At 37.2% G+C, this 22,877-nt stretch overlaps 1 protein-coding gene across 3 annotated transcripts in view; it reads right to left on the bottom strand.

Annotated features, from left to right (window-relative positions):
• The window catches only part of dpydb (dihydropyrimidine dehydrogenase b), a 162,307-nt gene that overhangs the window by 1,866 nt on the left and 137,564 nt on the right, over positions 1-22,877 (bottom strand). For all 3 annotated transcript variants that reach the window (XM_056256973.1, XM_056256974.1, XM_056256975.1), the window contains 4 exons: positions 22,189-22,308; positions 14,336-14,478; positions 8,676-8,855; positions 987-1,136 (listed from right to left, as the gene is read on the bottom strand). In XM_056256973.1, the coding sequence (XP_056112948.1) occupies positions 987-1,136; positions 8,676-8,855; positions 14,336-14,478; positions 22,189-22,308 (593 nt within the window). The remainder of the gene's footprint in view (positions 1-986; positions 1,137-8,675; positions 8,856-14,335; positions 14,479-22,188; positions 22,309-22,877) is intronic.

Here is a 22,877-nt window from a genome sequence, read left to right as displayed (position 1 = left end):
AACAGTAGGGATGCACGGTATTGAAGAAAAATGCGATATTCAATATGCAATACGATAATGCTTTAAGTGTGTTAAATCAACTTAAATTATATTTAAATAGATTCAAAAACTGAAAATTATATAACCAATATATATATATGTTTCACGTTCTTCTTGGGAAAAGAATGCATTACTACAACTTCTGTAAGTGAACAGCAGTGTTTTAGCAAATTTGACAATGTCATTTTAACATCAATGTAAAAAAAACTATTTTAAATACCAACTAAACTGAATAATTAAATGTAAAAATAAAAAACTGCTTAGTCTTCACATGAATTAAATATACGGTATGACTGATGTATGACTGATGCAACGTCGAACGTGACTGACTGAAAGGGAACTAAATTTGGGATAGCACCCAGTCTGAGAGGTGGTTTTCTGTGCGCGCACTTTTGGGTGTGTTAGTCAGCGCGAGTACCGCAATAAGATGTTTTCCAGCAGGTTATTGCTCTTAATAACTCTACTTAACATTAAGCAAGTCACACGTAAGTAACAGTCACGTGCCTAGTCAATTCTCTGCTATAAGCGTCAACCGAAAACTTTCACATCTTTTTGAAGTAGCCTATTAAAATCATTCAGATATCGCAAGTCGTTGAGATATGCATATTGTGATATGTTCATTTGCGATATTTCTATATTTTCGATATATTGTGCAGCACTAAAAAACAGTAATACTGTGAAATATTTTTTTTCTATTTAAAATAAACTGTTTTCTATTTTCATATCTTGTAAAATCTAATTTATTCCTTTGATGTTAAAGCTGAATTTTCAGCATCATTACTCCAGTCGTCAGTGTCACATGATCCTTCAGAAATCAATTATGCTAATATGCTCGAGAAACATTTATTAGTATTATCGATGTTGAAAACATTTGCGCTGCTTAGTATTTCTGTGGATACGTTAACAGTTTTTATAAAGCAAATACCAAATGTTGATCTGATACTTACTTTCACACTGGGGACGTGTGTTTTGGGGATGTTAACTCTAGCATCACTGGTGTCTATGATCACATTGCCACTGGCGTCTTTTAGGCTTTGCTTGTACTTCACCAAGGCTTGAGTCTTCGTCTGTAAGTATGGTCCAAAGCTAGGCAGACTCTTTTGGAGAGAAGGATGACAGTGTAAATAAGTTCAATTTAATCAAAGGAAGTCTTAAAATATTTGAGAGATCAGTAGTTAATGTACTTTCAGGTAGTTTGAAAGATCATTAAACTTTGATTTGTTCAATTCTGTGTTTGTCTAGATGTACATGAACTACTGATCTGTTCAGCATTCTATAATGTATGATAATGGCGTTTTAATTAAACTTATACCAAGACAAGTTTGAGATGGACGTCATGTGAATTCATATCCATATTTAAATAAAACTCAGCTTTTTACACCAATCTAATCGAAAGTGTGCTAAAACATCCTTGCTATCACTTCCCACATCCATTTAGAACAAAAGTGGTTGTAGTGCTATCTTTGCCTCTGAGTCTTGCACACATGCCTGACCCTCCAGAGCAGCAGGGCTAAAGAGGCGATTCGTATTCACAGTCACACTCTCGTACCGATGCACCGAGCCTGAGAGGTGGCCATAAAAGTGCCTTGAGGCTTCGTTTCTACAAAGGCCATTCGACAGGAAACGCCGGCTCCACTGACGAGAAATCAAGTTTGCCACAAAATTAGCCATCCTTTTAATGGAGCCATAAAGAGGATCTGCAATGAATTGTTAGGAAATCGTATAATACTACCGGTAATTGCAAGGATTAGCTGGTCAAACTAATGGTTTGACACTAAAATGGTAATGAATGGTAATTTGAGGGAAATGGACTTATGGGTTGCTGATGGGCACCGCTTCCAATAACTGATATTTTCAGTTTTATAAATGCTCTTTCATGAAAACGTCTTTTTTGGATTTTTTTTGGGGGGCTAATTATCATATTTATAATTTGAAACGTTCGAGCAAACACTGAATTGACGTAATGACAGTTTCGTTTTGCATCTCTCTTCATGACCTCTCTGTAAAAGAACGGTTCGGTTATTCAAGCATTTTAACAATACCCTATTACACCTTTCCCGCAACAAGTATACCTTACAACGCCTGCCACAAATCCATTCGTCCCAACGAGAGGACATTTAAATTGGTCTAGCATTTTCCCAGTCACACAATCTCCACAAAGCTGTCATCCACAACCCTTCATTTCCACCATGGCCAGATGGAAGTGTCTCCGCTGCAAAGCAAAAGAATCAAAACACGACAGGAAAGGATCAATTATTAGCCGCCCGCATCAAACTTCTCACAAGTCTCTTGGTTTTCGTTTTTTTTTTTTTTAAATAGCTGCCCGAAAGAGAGCGAAGGCCTTTGGTAAAGCAGGACCTATCAGATGAATCAGAGAAACAAATCTACGGTGGCGGTGTTGACTGCAGGACTAATGGCCAGCTTGGGGTGGGGGGGAGGGGAAGGCTCATCCTCCATGTATTTATTTCCCTGTAGAGCTAACACTGGTGGCCCTGTTCTAATCCGGCATAAAAGCACTACTCTCTCGGGCACAGGCTGACAGTCTAATGAATCAAGCGCTCCAGCCCTGCAGCAGACAGTCTGAGGAACCCGTCGGCGGCTGGGGAGATAAACGTACACACACTGACTACACACACAGACCTATTCTCATGCACGCAAAACACACAGGCTAGACAGAGATGTCATTAACAGTGCATTAGTCAAAATAAACAGAGAGATGACTGGCTCGCTTGTGAGACCTTGATTACATGGCAACTTTGAACGCTACTTTATTTTTAAAGTGGAGACAGTTTACTAGTGTGCCATAAAATATGAATTTTTAATATATTATTTTAGGTCTTTTTTGGCTATTTTTGACAGTGATAGTCAAGAGCAGACAGGAAATGATGGGGGAGATCACGAACACAAGCTGAACTTGAATGATCACCACAGCTCAACCACTAAGCCACATATGAAATATTATTACATTAATAGTGCAACATATAGGCACCATATTGATTATCGGCTGATATTAAAGAGTTTTATCATTTATCTGTTTCAGCCGATACAGGTTTTATTAATTGTGCATGTGCATATACCCTATTTTTACTTTTAGATTTCCTTTAAAGGGGTCATATGATGCTTTTTAATGTTTAGTGTGTAATGTTTCCGTTTGTGGATGTATACGATCTGCAAAGTTGCAAAGCTCATAGTCTCCCACAAAGAGATTTATTCCATCAAACAGGGAACACTGATCCAGACTAAAACGCTTCGATCGAAGTCCAGATATTACATTCTCAAATGTCTACGTCACAATGTAAAATATTAGCATAATGCCCGCCCAAAGGCATTAGCAAATAAAGAAAGCGAGGCTTCAGTGAATTGTAGCGTTGTCGTCGCGTCGTGGAAGCACTGTGTGTTTGGATGCGAAAGCAAAACCGCTTTGTTTGGCCTTCTGAAAACTGATACAATTTATTTATAAAGTTGTTCCTGAGCAGTAGAACACAAAAGTTTGCTTGTGCACAGCGCATTTTACAGAGGACAGCTTCTTGTACCAGGGGGAGTACAACACCGGCTAAATACAAAGACTACTTACCACTGTGAAATGTTCTGCTCAAGTCGTGTTTGCAAAGTTGGTTCCGATCGATTGGCTTGACCATCCGCATTTTCAGAGTCCGACTCGGCTCAAACTGATACGGTAAAACCGATGACATTAACTGTGTGTTTACAATTGCAAAAAAAGCCTTGGAAGCTGAAGCTCACGATTCTAATAACGGGCTTTACATTTCCAACACACGCTTGACCAATCACAACGCACTGGGTCAGCTGACCAATCAGAGCACTCGGAAGGAGGGAATTTGTAGAAATCAGCACGTTTCAGACAGACTGGGAATAGAGGTACTGCAATAATATACTGTACAGTTTGTAAACAAAATGTTTCTTGAACATTAAAGCATGTTAACCTATTCTATTGCACCCATTAAACAAAATAATGAACTTTTAAAATAGCATCATATGACCCCTTTAAATCCTAAAGTTAAAAAAAAAAGAGTTAAATCTTCTCAAAAGAAATATCCATTTTTTTATACTGTTAAAATTATGTTGTGATGCCTAAATTTACTTGTAGCATTTATAACAATTGATTTGTTTAATTTTGTATTTTTTTCATTTGATATTGGCCATTTAAAGACATGAAAAGTAAGTATTAATAGTCATGAATTGTTCAATAACTTTATAACTATAACACATAAACCACTGTTGTCCACTCAATCTGACTGATCGGAAAAGTATGAAGCGTGGAGCTAAAAAAAAATGGTGGTCTCGTTTGATTTAAGGCTTGTCGGTTAACATTGAATAGCCAATTAAAAATGTTTGCTTATCGGCTAAATTTGAGCTCATGTTGGGAGTCCATGAGTTAAACGTATAAAAAATTGCCCCTCAGATTTACAAAGAGTATTTCTGTGTTTTTCATATGCTATATATTCATATGCTTGTACAAACTTGAGTTGAAATTCTTTTCTGTAGCCACTAATCAACATGCCACAGATGCTGTACATTCAGCTTTAAACACCATTTCTTCAACGAGACTATATACAATACTCAATTTCAGTTTTCTATTTAGCCTAAAAACAAAAAGCAAATCTACTGTTCCAAAACGACACAAGACCTTTCAACAGAACAAACATCTATTCTAACACACAGCCCACACACACACACAGGTGCCATGAAACAGAACCAACAACACTCGATCACGCCTCACTGGCTTACACGTCCTTCTCAAATCTCACCAAAACCACACACAAAGCAACTGACCACCATTTTGCCTCCGGCAGTCTTGTGAGTAAGTAGCGGGTATTTAAATGGAAACCAGCGGAAATCCCCTACGCCTATAATAACTTCATGTCTTCCAGACACACAAACTGCAGTCTGCCCGACTCACAGCAACCCATTCAGTCCTATTAGATGAGCTCTTCCTGTCTCGCTCTCTCTTTCTCTGTGTTTTCCGTTTAGCGACGAGTCACAGCGTATCTGCTTTATGCTAATTCACTCTTAGATCATTCAAAGGATTCAAAGGAGAGTCTACAAAGCAATACACTTAACAATGAAAAAGAAATATAATGATAGGAGTTTTCACAAAGAATGTTTTTCCTTTTCCAAAGAAACACTGAAAGAAAAAGAAAATGGCATTTGCTTTGGGCGTCTGCTAAACAGACAGGTTGAATACTTGCATATAAAAGCGAGCACACTAAATAACAGTTATTCAAACGTGTTGGTGGAAAAGGAATCTTTCCTTTTTCTTTCTTTCTATTGAGATGGATTTAATTTATTTTTATTTTTTTTGCTGGTCCACTCCACGAGGAGTGCTGTTTTAATGAGAGGAGCTACACGCACTGCCAAATCTCATGTCCCGGGCAACCAGAAAGCCTCTGCTAATTAGATGCAGAGCTTTCCAAAACACAAGGCTTGTCAATTCTCCCATCTCCCCTCTGGATTATAAATCAAGAGTGCAGTGGAGGAAGGAGCGCACATTATGTCAGTGTGGGCTGAGTGATTTAAATTATACGAGAATTAGAATGGCCTCCTATGTTCTGTAGCATTACGCCGATTGCCAAGGGATTCGGCGAGAGAAGCGTTAAGCTTTATCCTTGCCTTGTAATGGCCGCTAATCACACTTTAAGAGCCAAACAGACCTATGCTACGGAAAGCATATTTCAGTAGGACATCAGCTGAATCGTTATTGTTGTCTAGATGTGACTCCCTAATTCTTACACTTATAAATCCTACTGTATCATATTTGATATGTACATTTCTAAGGCCTCTAAATGATCAATATGATCAAAACTTTGCTGAAGAATCTGTTGCACACCATTTATGCCTTCTGTTTTCTGATTGACAGTTTACATTTTTAGTAAAAGTTATTTTTAGTCAAATTAAAAGTCTTTTTAGTATAATTGTAAAAACGTCCCCCGTCAGGTCGTGTGGACATGCCTTTTTTGCTATAAAAAGTAAATGTAAGAATAAGTGATAAACAATTGGACTGAAGCAACTTGAGTTGACTTGAATTTTATAAATCATTATTAAATTGCTTTGCATTATATGTTTTGCCCCCTACAATTAAACTAAACAACTTTGATAATAAAACTAAGCATTTAAATATCATCTTACTAAGACATACTGGGAAATATAGAGTGACAACTCATTTTTATAAAAGTTTTATGTAAGTACTCATGCTATACATACTGTTATAATGATCTCACTGATTTACATTACAAGCTATCAGATCTTTGTTTTTGCCCATATAAATATTAGAAACTGCTCCAAATTTTAGGCCTCTGAATGAAATTGAGGTGTATTTTCTTCCTCGAGTATGAGCTCCATATTCTACATCACAATTTATGAGCCATAAAAGCCTGATGCATCAAATATGATACTCAACAAACAACACATATGCAAACTTAAAAAAAAAAAAAAAATTAGTCTAAAATTAAATGTTCAATCATGTTCCATTATTTCACATGTCAGGCTTTATAAGTTTGACACTTCATAGACGATGAGGGTAAAAGCTCTTATAAAACTCACAGCTATTTTTTAAACACCGAAAAAAATGGGCTTATAATCAGTGTAACTTCATTATTTAAAGTTTGGCTTTTTTTTTTTTTATCCAATAGCGCGTTTTCAATTTACAGGACCTCTTATGTAATGGCACTAAATAATACAGAATAAAATAACAAAACATAAATCCCACAAGCTCATTTTAATTTAAGGAGCTCAGTGCTGGTATCATGGTGGGCATTGATCTCTGCACTTTAATTGGCTTCAGGCAGTGAATTTGCTCTTGTTTGGCACAGAAAGAAATAATGTATTAGTCAAGACCACACATCAGATAATGGAAACCTTTTGCCAGTGTCCTCACTCCATTTCTGAACAACAGCAAACATTCAGATAGCCGTGGGATCTGCTTTACATGCTGTTTTTCTTCTTAAAGGGATACTCCACCCAAAAATGCAAATTCTGTCATCATTTACTCACCCTCAAGTTGTTGCAAACCTGTATGAGTTTCTTTCTTCTGCTGAACACAAAGGAAGTGAAGAGCGATTGGAACTTTGGCACCATTGACTTCCATAGTATTTTTTTTTTTTCTACTATGGAAGTCAATGGGGCCAAACAACTGTTTGGTTCCAATCGTTCTTCAAAATATCTTCCTTTGTGTTCATCAGAAGAAAGAAACTCATACAGGTTTGCAACAACTTGAGGGTGAGTAAATGATGACAGAATTGTCATTTTAGGGAATACAGCGTTCCTTAAAATTAAACATGTAACAACTCTCTAAAGCAAACCAGAACTTGTGTGACCAGCATGATTTGGACCATAAAAAAGACAGAAGTACCTCACAAAAATGACTACAAATCAGACAAAACACACATACACACCAATTCATAAGATTCTATGTCATGTTCTCTCTCAGTGCTTGGATTATAAATTCAGCTAAGAATATCTAAACATCATTAACAAGATAAATATACTTGATAAGCAAAACTGCCAAAACAAAGACTTGTTTATACTGTATATATATTAGATCAGAATAAATAATTTTTTACATATATAATATAATACTTTGCATAAATTATGTAATAAATCATATATTTTAGCTACGTCGTCTATTTTGCACAATTACAAGGTTTATCATCCTTATCTTTAAAATGTTTAAACATTTTTACTGGACAACAAGACATCTTTCAATGTTTTAAAATAAAAGCAAATAAAAGTGTCTACACACCTTCTTATCTCCCAAAACTGTGTGCTTGTTTCTGGACAGAGCTCTACAGACACCCTGTTGGAATGAGAGATATTTCGCCCCTCATGTTTAAAAAAAAAAATCATGTCGTAGTCGAAGAATAGCACTTATCAGTTCACAGTGTTTCCCCCCTCCATCACTTTTAACAGAAACACAAAGCTGTTTATGGAGAGAGAAACATTTGCATATGTTTGTGTGCTTTCGTTTTTATGCTGAGTGAATACGGTGTAGTGATGGGGAAAATATCTTTTTGTGCAACTATGAGATTTCAATGGAGGGCTGAGTTTGGCTGAGACCAAGAGAGAGAGGCAAACATAATCACAATTCGAATAATTTAGTGATATTAAAAATAAATATATGGTAATTCTAGTCGAAAAACACACCAGCTTTGATTATCTAACATTTCAACACCCTCACATTGTTTTGCTCTCTGTGTGTAATGTAATTCACAACTAAAGCCCAAAATAAAATAAAAACTCTCTTCGTTGATATCGATCACAGAAGTATTTGTTAAATTTGTGCAAAAGTAGATGGGTTTCACACCACATTTGACAGCACAGCACAGCTGAGGGCCACCATTGGTCAAACGGTCACGGGGTCACTAACTGGCCTGAGGAAGCCTGGGGCTTCTTTCACGCCAAGCAGAGGAAAGTAAATTACACTCAATCCTTTTAGCATCACCCTCATGGCTATGTTACTAACACCCACAACCTTAAACATCCTTCATGACTCAATAAAGCATTATCTCCACACCAGGCGGATTTTGCCTGTTTAATTGCAACACAAATCACTAAAGGTTAACCAGAAAAAGAGTTTTGTTTTCTAAAACGAGCCTTAGGCGACCAGCCACAGAGATGCTCACCTTTCCGACGAGCTCCTCCACGCGGGGGACGGGTTTGCCCTTCTGGTGGCGTATGGTGGGAGGAGACTGTCCATCCCAATCGTGCAGCTCCTCTATGCTTTTTAGATAGAGCAGCGCCTTCAGGCCTAAACAGTAGTCCTCAATCACTGTGAAGTCCTGGTTCTGCACAGCACTGCACACCTGTTAAATATGCACAGATAAACAGACCTCAGGGCCAAGACTTAGTGAAACACCAGTGATTACACTATCCACATCATCTTTTAGTGTGTGTCTTCTTAAAAGCAGTGTGTATTCAATGGCTCAATGCAACAAAATAGAAAGAAAGCAGATTGTGTGGTTTCAGAGCAATAGGACCGAGTTTCATTTAATTTAAGTTATTTACTGATAATCATCCTCTCTGCTGAAGCCCTGAAATCTCATTCACGTTCACATTCAAAAAATGGCCAAACCTTTGAGCTCCACACAGCCAGAAACAGCTCAAACTCTATTTAATTCTACTGTTTAAGAATAATAGCACCTATTCTGTTCACTGTTTCTGAACATTGAAAAGTTTGGGGTCAGATATTTTTTTAAGAAGTTAATACTTTTATTCAGCGAGAGAATCCACAAAAGATTTGTATTTCTTTTGAACTTTCTATTCATCAGATAATCCTGAATTGTGTCAATAATGGTTTCCACAAAAATATTAAGCAGCACAACTGTTTCTTTAGCATAAAGCCATCATATTTGAATGATTTATCATAATTTGTCATAATATTTTACAATATTACTGTTGTTACTGTATTTTAGAATAGACTTGACAAACATAAGAGTTTCCTTTCAAAAACATTAGAAATTCTCACTGACCCCAAACGTTTTAACTGTAGTGTATATGTCTGTCTGACATCAGGAAGTTGTGGAAGAATGAGTCGTTTCATTTTGAAAGTTCATAATCCATTTTTTCTCTCTCTCAAAAGATCAAGGAAATTTGTATTCCCCATGATATGACCTCCTCAATAATGAGATAATGTCTGCCAGACAGTCTCAAGTTAAACAGACACAGAGACTATCCAAGATTTATCTTCTCCACCATAGAGAGGCTGTTTAACCCCTCACCTCAAACATCATCTATCCGTTTCCCAACAGAAAAGTACTTTGCATCGTTCTTCACTGATAAAATCCAAGGCCATCAGACAAACCACAGCTGGCACTAGTCCTTTTGGAGTGGTTTCTAACTCTCCATCTCCTGTTGTAAAAAGTAAAATGTTCATTTTTCCACTCATCAGCCCAACTAATACTAATCAGGTCACATCACTTATGAATTCTTTAAGGGTCTTTTTTTTCTTCTACCCATTACACGCTAGCTTGCTAAAAACAGTTTAAACTCCTAATTACTGGACATCCTGAACATTGTTAATCAGTTCCTCCAGCAAGGATTTTTCCACATAATTTAAAGACAGCAATTGTTAGGCCTCTGGTGAAGCAAAGTGATTTTCCTCCAATCTTCTATTTCTTTAAAACATAGTATTATTACTGCTCAATAACTCTCTCAACATTAATAATCCTAATGAGACATTCCAGTCTAGCCTCACCATGGACCTAAAATTGCTTTTAACAGATCTGCAAGTAATAAGGTCTTTCTGTCAATCTTAGATCTTTAAGATCTCAGTGCATCTTTAAAACTTTGGTTGATAAGATTGTGCTTGATTGACCAACCTATCAGTTTCAGTCCTAGACTATCCTATTTAAGTGACAGGGAAAACGATGTTGCACTGGGTGCACAGACACCTTCAGATATGTTGTGGTGTTCCCCATGGCTCAGTTCTAAGTCCTTTATTATTTAAACAATATAAGCACCCATTAGCTGGTGTAATGAATCGATATCCTTCATCAGTATGCAGATGATTACAACTTTCATTTGATTTTTTTACTTGCACCAGATGCCCACAAAACAATTAACACACTGCTGGACTGCATACAGAAAGATACTTTAAAAGTTATAAGTGAAGATTAGCCCTTTCTGAATCTAAAGACTCTTTAAAAGTAAATATAGTTTTTACTGTGCAGCATATTAAAAAACAGCATATTATCACTTTCACAGCACTTTCACAACATCTCTTTCCCCTATTGACAGTGAGAATCTCATCTTTTGTCACATCAAACCTTCACCACTGCAATAGTGTGCTGGCCTTTATAAAAGCTCCAACAAACACTTATAAAGAGTTAAGAAAGCATGCTGTACGAACGCTGACTCGTACTAGACCGAGGAATCACATTACTCCAGTGATTAAATCTCTTTACTGTTACTTGTGTGGATTTCAAGATCCTTTTAATGTTGAAATGTCTTTATGGTGTTTCCCCTACATACCATAGCAAACTGAAAACCTGACAACCTACATGCAGTTTTAACAAGTTTATGTTTCTCTTCTCTTCTTGTTCTCTTTCCTTTCATATATATGTATGTGAATGTGTTTATATGTACACTACTGTTCAAAAGTTTGATTAAAATGTATTTGATTATAAATACAGTAAAAACAACAATAATATTACCGTTTAAACTAAAATTTTATTATACTTTAAAAAGTCATTCCTGTGATTGTAAAGCTGAATTTTCAGCATCATTACTCCAGCCTTCAGTGTCACACGATTCTTCAGAAATCATTCTAATATGATGATTTGCTGCTAAAGAAACATTTTTTATTATTAATAATGTTGAAAACAGTTGTACTGCTTCATATTTTTGTGGAAATCATGCATTTTTCAGTATTCTCTGATGAATAGAAAGTTCAACAGAACAGCATTTATTTGAAATAGAAATCAATGTACATGTCTTTGTCACTTTACTGTTAATTTAATGCCTCCTTGCTGAACAAAATGATTAATTTCTTTAAAAGAAAATCTTACTGACCCCAACCTTTGAACGGTAGTGTACACTCTTGCTATTCAGCCAAAAATGCACTTCACGGGTCTTTTAAAGACACTAATATGCTGTTTTTTTAGCCACATGCTTTTTGATTTTCTCATTTTTTATCAATTTACTTTTTTATTTTGAATGATGAAAAAACAGCAAAGTGGCTTTGAGATAAATTAGATTAAAAAAAATGGCTTTCAGATGAAAGCAATGTTCATAGAGTAACTCTCTCTCTCTTCAGTTGTTAATAGGCAGATAAACCCTAGCATTCATCTTTCTGGAGTCACCCTGGAAGACATGCTGAAGTGCTCCTCAAATTGCCATATTAAAAACATTACTGTACATTACTTCTGAATCTGGATATTTTATCTTTAGTAGGTTGAATATACTTTAATATTACTGATAAAGTAAGAACAATGCCACAACAAATAGAATTGCAGCAATGTTTATGAGATCCTAGATAATTACCTCAGTTATATATTTATGTTTATAGAAATATATTTATAGATGAACTACAATTATTCTATCAATACTTGTGCATTGCACACACAAAACATAATGATGGTGATACTCAAAACCACAGCATTATGGGAAGAGATGCACTCCAAGTTATCAACACAACATATAACTCAAACAGAACACCAAACCTGACAACACCGGAGCAAATTATGTACAAAAACGAAAGACGGAAGTAGTAACTTACATGAATTATTCATGCCACATTGGAACATTAAATATATATGACGTACACTCACCGGCCACTTTATTAGGTACCCCATGCTAGTAACGGGTTGGACCCCCTTTTGCCTTCAGAACTGCCTCAATTCTTCGTGGCATAGATTCAACAAGGTGCTGGAAGCATTCCTCAGGGAGTTTGGTCCATATTGACATGATGGCATCACACAGTTGCCGCAGATTTGTCGGCTGCACATCCATGATGCGAATCTCCCGTTCCACCACATCCCAAAGATGCTCTATTGGGTTGAGATCTGGTGACTGTGGAGGCCATTTTAGTACAGTGAACTCATTGTCATGTTCAAGAAACCAATTTGAAATGATTAGAGCTTTGTGACATGGTGGAAGTAGCCATCAGAGGATGGGTACATGGTGGCCATAAAGGGATGGACATGGTCAGAAACAATGCTCAGGTAGGCCGTGGCATTTAAACGATGCCCAATTGGCACTAAGGGGCCTAAAGTGTGCCAGGAAAACATCCCCCACACCATTACACCACCACCACCAGCCTGCACAGTGGTAACAAGGCATGATGGTTCCATGTTCTCATTCTGTTTACGCCAAATTCTGACTCTAACATCTGAATGTCTCAACAGAAATCGAGACTCATCAGACCAGGCAACATTTTTCCAGTCTTCAACTGTTCAATTTTGGTGAGCTCTTGCAAATTGTAGCCTCTTTTTCCTATTTGTAGTGGAGATGAGTGGTACCCGGTGGAGTCTTCTGCTGTTGTAGCCCATCCGCCTCAAGGTTGTGCGTGTTGTGGCTTCACAAATGCTTTGCTGCATACCTCGGTTGTAACGAGTGGTTATTTCAGTCACTGTTGCCCTTCTATCAGCTCGAACCAGTCTGGCCATTCTCCTCTGACCTCTGGCATCAACAAGGCATTTCCGCCCACAGAACTGCCGCTCACTGGATGTTTTTTCTTTTTCGGACCATTCTCTGTAAACCCTAGAGATGGTTGTGCGTGAAAATCCCAGTAGATTAGCAGTTTCTGAAATACTCAGACCAGCCCTTCTGGCACCAACAATCATGCCACGTTCAAAGTCACTCAAATCACCTTTCTTCCCCATACTGATGCTCGGTTTGAACTGCAGGAGATTGTCTTGACCATGTCTACATGCCTAAATGCACTGAGTTGCCGCCATGTGATTGGCTGCTTAGAAATTAAGTGTTAACGAGCAGTTGGACAGGTGTACCTAATAAAGTGGCCGGTGAGTGTATATCTTCAAATATCATCAAATTGTGAACTGGATATTTTATGAAAAAAAAAAAAAAAACGAATGAGAAAAAGCTTGATCATCATGAGTTCCATGGAGAAATATATGCGGAGCCTCTTGAGTCTAAGAGAATTTAACGTTGTTCACCGGGGCAGCTCACTGGACTAATCTAATCCATGCAGGAAATGGAGCTACGATATGTTCCTGTAACCCGCTGGTGACACCGATTCAACTGTAGTGTAGTGAGGACTTGGCTAGTTTACAACTCCTATTACTACGAGCCAGCACTCTGCTATTACATGTGGGTGTGATTAAAATGTTTTAATTCCAGTCTTTTCCCCCCCCAGAACTCCCAGGCACTTGTGAAACGTTATTTCAGCACATAATGAGTGTTTTGATTTATTTATTTAAAAAAAGATTTCGGAGGCTGTGGCATCATGTTGAGATAATGGGTTTATTTGCACTAACAACTTGTTCAGAGCCATGTTGTAAATTGCAATTTGCTTTGAGATTGTTGTTGCTCCTCGGCTGTAGGAGCTCTGTGTGAGCATAGCCATTTCTAGACTCCTTATTAAGGATTGATTAGAACAGACTACTTAATGCACATGTTTAAACTCAGGCGTTAAGCGTGCATATCGTATAAAACAAAAATAATGTGTTTTTACCCAAGCCACGGTTCTACAAATGAGGACATCATCAGGCTGAGGCATGGTATAGCCTAGTGGTTTAAAGTCTGATAAATAAAAGATTGTAAGCTCCAGTCTTACATTCACTGGTGGAGTTGATGGTAGTTGGTGATGAATGTAAGTGGTTACCTGCAGGACAGATGCTCCAGTATGAAGAAACTGTAATCCAGACTCTGCTGAGTCAATGCCACCGGTAGCCAAGATTGGGAAGCCAGGAAGTGCTCTTGCTATAGCTGACACCGCGCGCAGAGCTATGGGACGAATTGCATTGCCTATCCAAATTCAGGACAGAAAAACATTTTTAATTGCACAACAATAATTATATAAAATCAATCAGTTCAAACATATTACAAATTCAACATGTGATCAGAGCACATTTCATACATTTACTACCATTCAAAAGTTCAGGGTCATTGAGGACATTATTTTGAAAGAAATTTACACGTTTATTTAGCAAGGACACATACAAATTATATACATTTACATTAAAGAAATTAGAATGATTTTTGAAAGATCACCTGACCATGTGAATTCAGCTTTGCTATCACGGGAATAAAAGTATTTTAAACTTTCAAATTTGACAAAACGGTTATTTTAAATTGTAATTAACACTTCACAATGTTACGGTTTTAATGTATTTTTGATCAAATAAATGCAGCTTTGCTGAGAATAAAATGTTACTGACCCCAAATTTTTGAATTAATGTACATATCACTATTGCTTCAAACATAAAACTAAAGACGTAACCAATAGACAAATTATTGCTCTGTTTCAAAACTTAGTGAATTTCCTATGTAGGCAGCATTTTAAGACCGTAATTTAAAGTCATAAGCACACTCCTAATGCGAAGGCTGTTCAGAAGGTAAGCGTCTTAATTATTACGCTGCCTTCTAAGACACCTCGTTTTAGTCAAATTCTATAAAAATCTCTATGATTCCAGAATGCAGCTATTTTCTTTTTCTTTTTTAGTACATGGTTGTCGTGTAAACATACCCAGTTAGAATATTTTGCACAAGCGTGAGTATAAACATAACAAGGCTGTACAAGTGGATTAGTAAGGAGCCCCTAAGGGGACATGGTGATGGGGAAAAAGAAAGAAAAAACGAGATTGCAGGTAAAATCTATCACAATGTCCCTTAGGGTCTGTGAAGATTAGTGAGTAGATGAGTTCACCTGTTCAAGATGATGACATTTAATGTCCCTGACAATCTCTGTAGTCAAAAAAATATTAAAAACTCAAAATCATGAGTATGGGATTACTGGTGTATTTTATGTCATAGAAAATATTTTGAGCTTGTTTTAACCACAGACCTTATTTCAGGCATTTAACCAAAAACCCATTAAAAACCCCATTGACTTCGGAATGATAAAACCGGAAGTGCAAAAATGCTTGTTTCTAGGTTTTAAGACTCTCTACTGCAGAACTCTATTGTGAGTCAAATCTCTATTGTGAGTTTTGTGTGGCAGAGTTGCTGCCTATGTAGAGCATTTCATAACAGTCACTTAAGAGGTTTCACATCATTTAGGGTAGACATTGAGGCTTTTTTCTGAGGTCTTGGATCAGAGCGACTGTGTCTACAGGTGTCTGAGTTCACCTATGCAGCAGCACAACCCTCCTCTCCCCGTGCCTTTCTGTCTTCATCTCTGAGGATGGCAGGATTCCCTAATGAAAGCCGAGCGGCTTTCTGATCAGCCAGACAGATGGAAGTGTTTATCACATTACATTTAACCTCATTTTCCCAGCAGGTTCCCATTCATTGATCACAGCCGCACGTTTGTCCACATTCATTTCGTCGGCACGGCTCAGAACTCCACTTCCACCGTTTGATGGCTCGAGACAGCTTTCTTTTTTAGCCCCATTCTGGCGTGCTAAACGATCCTCATCACCCACACTATTCCCAGATTGGGTAGATAAATTCAATCACGGCACATATTTTTTTGCATCCCCATGCCGCATGGTTAATTATGTACATATGGGCGCTTCCCTAAGCCTCTGGCATTTCCTGCCGCCCTCACTTTTTTTTCTGCTCTTCCACCTGTTGGCTGAATGGATGACACGTCAGGTAGAATTTGTCATCTCTGCTCTGTTCTGACAACCTAATATCATCAGAAGACATTACTCGGCTCGCACCGAAAGCCATTTGGGTGTGATTTAGAGATGGGGGTTCGGCTCACTGCAGCTTAAGTCGAGAGGCTGGAGCTCTGAACACATCATTCCTTAATGTCAGTGCGAGTCAAATATGTTTCAAGGTAATAATGTCCCAGTAAGACATCTGGTTCCAAACGCTACAGCTCATTCGGCGATGGGCTATTGCACTTTGAGTGATGTCACAATCACATTAATATGGACACGACTTGTGCAACAGAGGTTGAGAGCCATCAAAGCACTTGTCATCCTATGGCAGCCGACACCGATAATGTTGTCAGGCAGCACACTTCCACTCAAGGAAAGCTTCAGTCCTGTGATATTGTTGTGATGTTATTGTGGCACTGGCTCTGTCCTTCCCTGCGCTTTGTTCTTGTTTTTCACGCCAGCCGCGCTGACAGCTCCTGTTGCTCTGACAACCCCAACATGTCCTTGTCAAACAGGGTCGCTCACGCCTGTTTGTCACCAGTACCTGGTGAAGTTGCACAATTTTATTTAAACCTTCAAGTACAATTTCAATGGTCATCATGGCATAAATTTATACTCTAAATAAATGTTTTGTCTCACTCAACTAACAAGTCAAAACTCATTTTCCTGTGAGTTTTACTTAAACTATAAATGAAATGCATACGATTATAATTTTTATAATCGTATCCAGGGCTTGACATCAACACCAGCCAATATAATAGACATTTTTCACTTGTAGTCTTTAAAAAAGGCACCTGAAATAATAAGTACAATGTAGTGTTGTCGACACATAAAATCGATACTGAAATTTCTGAAATACTTCCAATACTAATTTTCTGCTAAATAGATACACGATACCAGCTGGGCTTTCTCGTTCTCTCATCTCTCAGACAGAGAGTTGACACACAAACCCGCCTCCCCTCACTCACTCATTTCATTTGTTCTGCAGATTTTGTGCGTGCACATAAAACCGCCTCTCAGTACTAAACTGCGTTCGCTTAACAGTCAAATACACACAAAATAATGTTAACATGCCAGTTTTGGCGAGTATTCACGTAAACACAGTCAGTTATGTTTCAAGTGAATACAAACAGTTGGGAAAGAAAACCCATGTGTAACAGTATAATGGATATGTGCGTGACAGCAGTCTAATATACCTGCTGCCAAATTATGATAAAAAATATTTATAATGGCAGGTTTTCCCCATGGTATCGATGCCAAAATTGTGGCCAGTGAAAATGCTGAGTGGCTAGTAACTTTAGAAAACCACTAGCCAGTGTGGCTGGTGAGCAAAAAAAAAGTTAAATGTCAAGCCCTGATCGTAACCATGTTGAAGACAAACTTGACCTGAGAGTGGTCAGATTATAAACTATATTCAAGTTTCATACGCTCTAGTAATTTCCATAGCTATCTGCACTCTAGCGTGTAGTTTGCGTGAGGGTGAAAGATTTCCCTAGTCAGATTCCCAGCTCGGGTTCAAGCTGGTCACTCAGACATGAGGTTATGGGCACCACTAGTACCGTATTTTTTAAGTGTACCAAGTATTTGGGATTGATACATTAATACAAAATTTCTTAACACTTATTACACGCTAGCTCTGTGAAAGTACTCACGGTTACTGAGGCTTCTGTTAGGAACCTACATGTCCTAGGCCTTTTCTTTTCTGTATACTGCTAGTGTCAGCGGTATCACACGAGCTTTATGGAGAGCACAGTCTGTGCTTAGAACAGAGACTATCCTGGACTCGGTAGCGCTCTGTATCTTTCATCAATACCTCATTACTCTAAGCAGTGTCCTATCACAGCTTCCAACGTGAGCGAACACAGCTCCGGACGGGTGCCATCCTCAGTCTGGTCCCGTGCTGAGGTGATTGACAGCTCAGTGAGGACATCGGTGGCATCTGTTAGTGCGAGGCGTCCGCTCCCAGTGCCAGACTCTCTGATTATTAATCCAAACACAGCGCGAGACAGAGCGTGGGGTCTTAGCATCCTCTACGATTTCTATCTTCATCCGAATATGTTGTGCCTCAAAAACACCCAGCTAGATAACAAAAGCAAATAAGAGACGGGGATGACGGTGTAATTACGCCTGCCGATGCTGCCAGGGCGTCTGGGGAACATGGTTTTCCATGCACAATGAAAGAGATGCAATAATATATCTGTGACAGCAGACTAGTCGGTCGGCATGACCAATCATTAAAACACACATCAAATGAAGAGCACGCTGCCAGCTAAATGAAATCACAGTGGGAGGCACAACCAGAGGAAAAATAAAGTGACCATATGATCTAGACTAGAGGTCAGCAATTACCAGAACTGCGGCCTGGATCTGTACCCCGTATTGGCAGATACATAATCATAAACATAGCTGCATCTGAAGCAATGTACACGACTACCATCACAGACTATATAATATGTTACTTTGACAGCAACAAATGTATAATGTGTATATATAAAAAAAAATATATATAAAAAAAAAACTTTTTAAGAAACAGAGAACTGAAGAAAGCCATTCAAGTTTCTTTATGTTGTTGACAACAGATTTTTAAAGGGATTTTTCAACCAAAAATGAAAATTCTTTTGTTCATCTACAAAACACAAATAAAGAGAATTTTATTGAAACGTGAGAGACTTAAAAGCCCTTTTCACCAAATTACGGAGCCCCCCTAGTCCCACTTTGTCAAAAAAAATACTATCTATACTATACTATACTATCTTGAGGCCACGAGTTACTTATCTTGAGGCCACGAGATAGTTATAATAATTTTTTTTGACAAAGTGGGACTAGGGGGGCTCCGTACCAAATCGATGATGCATCTAAAGAAATTAGCGATTTTCTCTCGGTTTATATGCTAAACTGATTTAATTTCGGCTTTTATTCACATATGAATATTTAACAATTCACATAGATAGAGCTCATCAAATATGGTAAACAGGAGCTCAAAAGTGCTTGCTTAACACACAAGAACCAGTGTGCTTTGTTCTTGCATGTACGATTGAGCAGCTTGAAAGCGTAATGGACTTTTTAAATGGAGGGACAGTAATCTTGGGTTTGGAACAATATGAGGTTAAATAAATAATGACAGAATTTTTCAATAATGATCAATAAAGATTGAGATGTTGTCATCTCCTTCTCGTCTTGACCCAGTTTCATATTATTAGATTTGTATACTAACTTAAAAAAAGGTTTGAAGTCAGAAAAATGTGAAAGGAAAGCACTAATTGTTCACACCATAATCGAACCGTGCCACAAAATTAAAGGGATAGTTCACTCAAAAATAAAAATTCTGTCATTAATTACCCGTAACACAAATTAAGATCTTTTTTTAATGAAATCTGAGAGCTTTCTGTTCCTCCACTGACACTCCAAAAACATAATTTACCACTTTAAAGTGGAAAATTATGTTATTTCTTTTGCGCAAACAAAGCACTCGTGTAGCTTCATAAAACTGAGGTTAAACCACTGGAGTCACATGGCTAACTTTAATGATGTTTTTACTAACTTTCTGGGGCTTAAAAGTGGTAGTTGTGTTACGGCTGTCAATGGAGGAACAAAAAGCTCTCAGATTTCATTTAAAAGATCTCTATTTGTGTTTCGAAGATGAACAAATGTCTTACGGGATTGGAATGACACGAGCATGAGTAATTAATGAAACTGCTTAAGATTTGTTTGTTTGGTACCTTTGCATGTGAGGAAACCTTTTGATTATTGAATCAATGGAAAACCCCTGATCTGAACCAAACTAAGAATAAAAACAATTGTGGGTGGGGAACTAACAGCACTAAACAAATATTTATTAATCAACTAATGGTTATAATTAGTCTAAAATTTAAAAATACCCCCTCTGTCTCAATACTAAACATTAGTGGCAAATGCAAAAAACTTTCATAAAAACGGATTTAAAAGTTGTGAGAAAAAAAAAAAACATGTCAGAAAAGATTGATTTTCAACCGCTTGCCACATAAATTAAAGCACCTTAAACCTGGCCATTGCTGCCGAGTTAAACATTAAATTACTGAATACATTAGAGAATCAAGCCAGTTCCACCGAGAGCTCGGGGCGGCACACATTTATGTGCCCCTGGATGTTCTTCACATGCTTTTATGTGCTCTGGATATGGGCTTCTGAAACAAAAAGTCTGAGGAGAGCTACTGTACTGGGAGTAGATAAAATATGTGGGGCCGCATGGGCCCTTTAGGGCCCCGCTGATCAATAGGTTGGTCTCGGGCAGCGTCTTAGACCATTGCTGCAAGGCTGGGTCCCATGGGAGAGCTGCACGGTGAGGCCCATAAGACTTTAAAAGTGAAAAATATGACAGCCAGTCAGTTTTGCTTGCATAAAATAGAGCCTCAATAGTATGAGTATTAATTTTTAATGCAGGCCGTGTTTCTGACCCTGTCCTTGCCTCTGCAGACATTGTGGCAGCTCAGCTGAAGGGAGAAGGGAGAGGTGTGCTGACGTGAAGCTTAAACACACTGAACTCTACACAGCTGAAACTATAAAGCACATACTGTGTGTGAATCATCTGTCATTTATTTAATCTGTTAAATGTTGTTTTATATGTGTGACCACAGAGATTGTCTTTATTAGTGGTAATAAGTGCACAGATGCATACTGACCTTAATGTTCTTTCCGAACACTAATAAAATAAATTTTTAAATACATACATTGTTTGTATAACCTTGACTGTAGTGTACACACATTTGCAGTGATATACTGTATGTACAAAAATATGACACAATTGCAAAAAAAAAAATTAATTAGTTATCTTGTTTATCAGTAAAAATATCTAAACATCCTTAAATGATCAATTTACCGGTACTTTTGTTAAGATATTAAACCATTTTTTTTTCTATTTTCTATTATTTTTTAAGCCTCACTAAATTAGTTTGATTTATGCTTAAAACAAGAAAAAAAGAAAATTACCAATAATGTATGAAAAATAATTTTTATTATTGATTATGATAGGATTAATTGAATGTTGCTTCTCAAATTAATCTATTTTATGTATATTTAAGTAAGACATTTTTACTGGAAAAACAAAATCCTGATTGACATTAAATTTAAAAAATGTTTTCGAATTAAAACATTCATTTGAATCTTAAATTAAGTTTATTTTCCTTACCCCACTGGTAATTTATTTTTTGTTTAAAGTCTAAATTTAGTTGGATTTATGCTTAAAACAAGAAAAAACTATTAACCAGTAATGTATAAAATATATTATTATCAATTAAAACAGTATTATTTGTAGTTTTTAAATGAATTTTAATAAAAAAATTATTTAATTTTTTTATTTAATTTAATTAAAAAAATAGCGATTGGCAAATTAAAGCATGTTTTGATTTAAGACTAATTTGAATCTTGAAATAAGTTTAGCTATGTTTCTTACCCCATTGGTAAACTAGATGTTTCTTGCTTTAAGCATAAGTCACACACAACTTTGTTGAAATTATGCTTAAAAAAAGAAACAAATATTTATCAGTAATGTATCATTTTTTTTATTATCATTTAAAATAATATTATTTAATATTTAAATGATAAATATGTAATTGATTGAATAATATGTAATTATGCTTCTCAAGTAAATCTACCTTGTTTTAAAGATATATTTAAAATATTTTTACTGGCAAAATAAGCTAAAAATACAGATTAACAAAATTATTTTATTGCAGTGTCTTCAAGCTGAATTCATGTCATTTTTACTACAAGCCTCCCACACTGTAGATCCATTTCTAGAGAGCAGAGAGCATGCCCAGTACTTTCACACCTGATCTAGTCCATCTGTCTGCGCAGGCAGGACCAGACCAGAGCAAGCCCAGACATCTCTGCAGCCAACACCCCACACACACACACACACACACACTCTTACCAGAAACGCCACCGTATGTAGTTCTCGCGCCTCTGCCAATCCCAGGCCAGGGTGTGGCGTCGGCTTTGAGAGCCATCAGTCCAGATACGGTGTTGGTGGCTGTGACTCCATCTGCCCCGCCTACAAACATCCACAGAGGGTCTTACAAAAGCCTGAACCAGCCACACTGTGTTGAAGAAGCTGTTTCAGTAATGTAGCAACATATGAATACCCTGCTCTTGGTAACCCTGTCAAAAAGATCAGCATCACCTCACCAGGGCCTCATTTATAACTGCAAGGATGATTCGATTTTGATGCTAATTTGTATGGATGTTATCCCATGTTACGCAGGAACAAATCAAGATTTATAAAAGAACAAATTGAATGTAAATCAATACACAGAAAATCTTTTATTTAAAAAGGTTACTGGCCAACATTGAACAATGTACCCTTCATCCTCTTGTCTTCTATTGTAAAGGACATGAATGAGAATGAATGATGGGGTTAAATGACTTTAATTGCAGTGTAATAAACGGAATGAGTAAGCAGAAGTGAATATCAGGGATAACATGTCTTCGTTTACTCAGAATATGCTGATTAGCACTTAGGTCTGTACACACAGATACAACCGTTGTACATTCTATGGGATAAATAAACATCTAGAAGTAGTAGTAGAATGATTATGCATGTCCTAATTATAATGTCATGAT

The sequence above is a fragment of the Rhinichthys klamathensis genome, unplaced genomic scaffold (assembly GCF_029890125.1).
Source record: "Rhinichthys klamathensis goyatoka isolate OS25496 unplaced genomic scaffold, OSU_Roscu_1.1 h1tg000134l_1, whole genome shotgun sequence".
In the NCBI taxonomy this organism is placed as follows: domain Eukaryota; kingdom Metazoa; phylum Chordata; class Actinopteri; order Cypriniformes; family Leuciscidae; genus Rhinichthys; species Rhinichthys klamathensis.
The sequence above is the reverse complement of the archived record's forward strand: the minus strand, read 5'-3'. Positions and strand labels throughout refer to the sequence as shown.